This window comes from Penaeus japonicus, unplaced genomic scaffold, assembly GCF_977035675.1.
Source record: "Penaeus japonicus unplaced genomic scaffold, GWHDUDI00000001_assembly GWHDUDI00000013, whole genome shotgun sequence".
Classification (NCBI taxonomy): Eukaryota; Metazoa; Arthropoda; class Malacostraca; order Decapoda; family Penaeidae; genus Penaeus; species Penaeus japonicus.
Window position 1 is genome coordinate 44489321 of NW_028234415.1, and position 2651 is coordinate 44491971.

The 2651-nt window shown below is 47.5% G+C and overlaps 1 protein-coding gene across 1 annotated transcript; it reads left to right on the forward strand.

Annotated features, from left to right (window-relative positions):
- Positions 1-892: 892 nt before the first annotated feature.
- Positions 893-1402, forward strand: LOC147470691 (uncharacterized; the record flags this gene model as incomplete). The annotated part of the gene is made up of 2 exons (XM_086542965.1): positions 893-973; positions 1337-1402. Coding segments are annotated over 2 exons (147 nt in total), but the record flags the coding sequence as incomplete, so codon positions are not given.
- Positions 1403-2651: the final 1249 nt, after the last annotated feature.

Sequence of the window (2651 nt, forward strand, 5' to 3'; positions counted from 1 at the left end):
TGGGCTGACAATAGGACAGTTATAGGATGGCGATAAGACAGTAACAGGATAGCCTTAGGATGGTAACAGGATAGAGACAGGACAGCGATACGATAGCGTTATGATAGCAATGAGATAACGATAGGATAGTTATAGGATGGCTGAAGGACGGCGATAGGGTGACGGTAGGACAGCTATAGGGTAGAGTTGGAATCCTGTTAGGATTACGATAAGATAGCAATAGGATGGGTATAGAGTTAACCAAAGGATTTCGCTTCTAATCACAGAATCGTACTTCAGGGTGATGAGAAAAGAAAAATTATGTAAATATATTATATATATGTATACATATACATATATGTATGTATGGATGGATGGATGGATGGATGGATGGATGGATGGATGTATATGCATGTGTAAATGTAAATATGTAAATATGTATACATGTGTGTGTATATGTATGTATATATAATATATATATATATATATATATATACATATATACATATTTGTATTGAATAAAAAAAGCACTTGAGTAAACCCCCCTGACGCCTTCTTAAACTCAGACAATACACGTTCAGCGAAAGGCATTGTCCCTAACAACGGCCGGAGGTCAAAGGTCACTAAGGGGTCGCTGACAGAACAATAAGGTAAATGATAATCGGATGACAAAGACAATAAGTTTGTTTTGTTTCTCTTAATAATGAGATTATTATCATTGATAAATGGTTGGCTTAAACACACACACAAAAAAAAAGAGTAAACTGCGGACAAGAACACATGCGACGGAGGGACACGTAGAGGCGAAGAGGAGGAGGAGGAGGAGGAGGGGGAAGAGGAGGAATAGAAGGAATAGGAGGAGGAGGAGGAAGAGGAGGAGGAAGAGGAGGAGGAGGAGGAGGAGGAGGAGGAGGAAGAAGAGGAGGAGGAAGAGGAGGAGGAGGAGGAGGAAGAGAAGGAGGAGGAGCAGAAGAAGGAGAAGAAGACAGAGAAGGGGAGGGCAGGATAGGGGAAAGAGAAAGAGGAGGAAAGGAGAGAAGGGTTGGGGGAGAAATCGAAAGAGAAGGGGGGAGAGAGGGACGGGAAGTAGAATGTGAAGAAAGAGAAGGAGGAATTGGAAAGGGAACAAAAAGAAAGGCTGAAGCTGAGAATTGAGGAAAAAGCGAGTGAAAGAATAATGAGAGAGAGAGAGAGAGAGAGAGAGAGAGAGAGAGAGAGAGAGAGAGAGAGAGAGAGAGAGAGAGAGAGAGAGAGAGAGAGAGAGAGAGAGAGAGAGAGAGAGAGAGAGAGAGAGAGAGAGAGAGAGAGAGAGAGAGAGAGAGAGAGAGAGAGAAAGAGAAAGAGAAAAAGAGAGCAAGATAAAGATAAAGAGAAAAAGAGAGAAAAAGAAAGAGAAAAAAAGAAAGAAAGAAAGAAAGACTGAAAGAGAAAGAGAAAGAGAACGAGGAAACAAGAAACGACGGCGACAAGGAGAGGCGAGGAGAGGCGAGGAGCGAGCAAGCAGGCCCCGAGAGGACCTAAGGGTAACCAGCGTCGGGCAAAAACCAGCGCGGTGGGAAACCTGTCAAGGACACCGGCCATTCCACGGTCAGGAAGCGACGGTCAGGCGGAGGTGGTGGCGGCAGCAGCGACTGTTCCGGGCCCTTGGCGCTGACCACCTGAGCGAGCGTGCGGGCGGGCGGAGATGAGGGCGGGAGTGCGGGCTTGGCTTAAATGGAACTAATCGTGATTTATTTTCTCTCTTCGTTCTCCCTATCTCGATCTCGATTTCGATTTCACTCACTCATTCTCTCTTACTCACTCTCTCTTACTTACTCACTCTCTCTCTTTGCTTTCTCACGTTTTGATTCCTTCTTCTCTGTCGTCCGTTTCCCTCTCCCTCTCCCTCTCCCTCTCCCTTTCCCTCACGCTCACCCCATCCCTCTCACTCTCCCACCGGCCGACCGCCTTCCACTTTCCAGTCAGTCACTTGCAGAGTTCCGGTCATTGTGATCGATACCACCGGCTTCGATTTCCTACCCCACCCCCTACTCCTACCCCCTACTCCTACCCTTCACCCCTTACCTATCCCCTACTCCTACCCTTCACCCCCTACCCCCTACCCCTACCCCTATTCCCACCCCACCCCCGACTCCTACCCCTCACCCCCTACCTTACCCTACCCTATCCTACCCTACCCTACCCCCCTCCTAAGCTTGGAGTTCCTGTTCATGGGCACCAGCTGACTCTGGCCTGGGGGGGGGAGGAGGGGTGGAGGGGGGGAGGTGGTATCGACCCGACATAGCACCTGATCTACAATATTTCTGGTTTTGCAATCTTGTTTATTTTTTTTACCGTTTCTTCTTCTTCTAATTCTTTTTAACCCTTCTTTTTTTCTTCTTTTTTTTTACCTTCCCTCCCCCCACCTCTACCCCCACCCCCCGAAAAAAAAACCTTGAAAACAACTTTTTTACTTTCCTTTTTTTCTCTCTCTCCAGAAGCGGTCGTTTAAGGCTTCGCTTATTTGTACCCGGACTGCATGATCTTTCGATCTCTCGTTTTTAGACTATAACTTCTTCTTCTTCTTCCCCTCCCTCTTCCCTCCCCTATCCCTCTATCTCCCCCTTCCCTTCATCCCTCTCACCCTCTCTCTCCCTTCACCCCTACCCCATCCCTCTCCCCCTCTCTCTCCC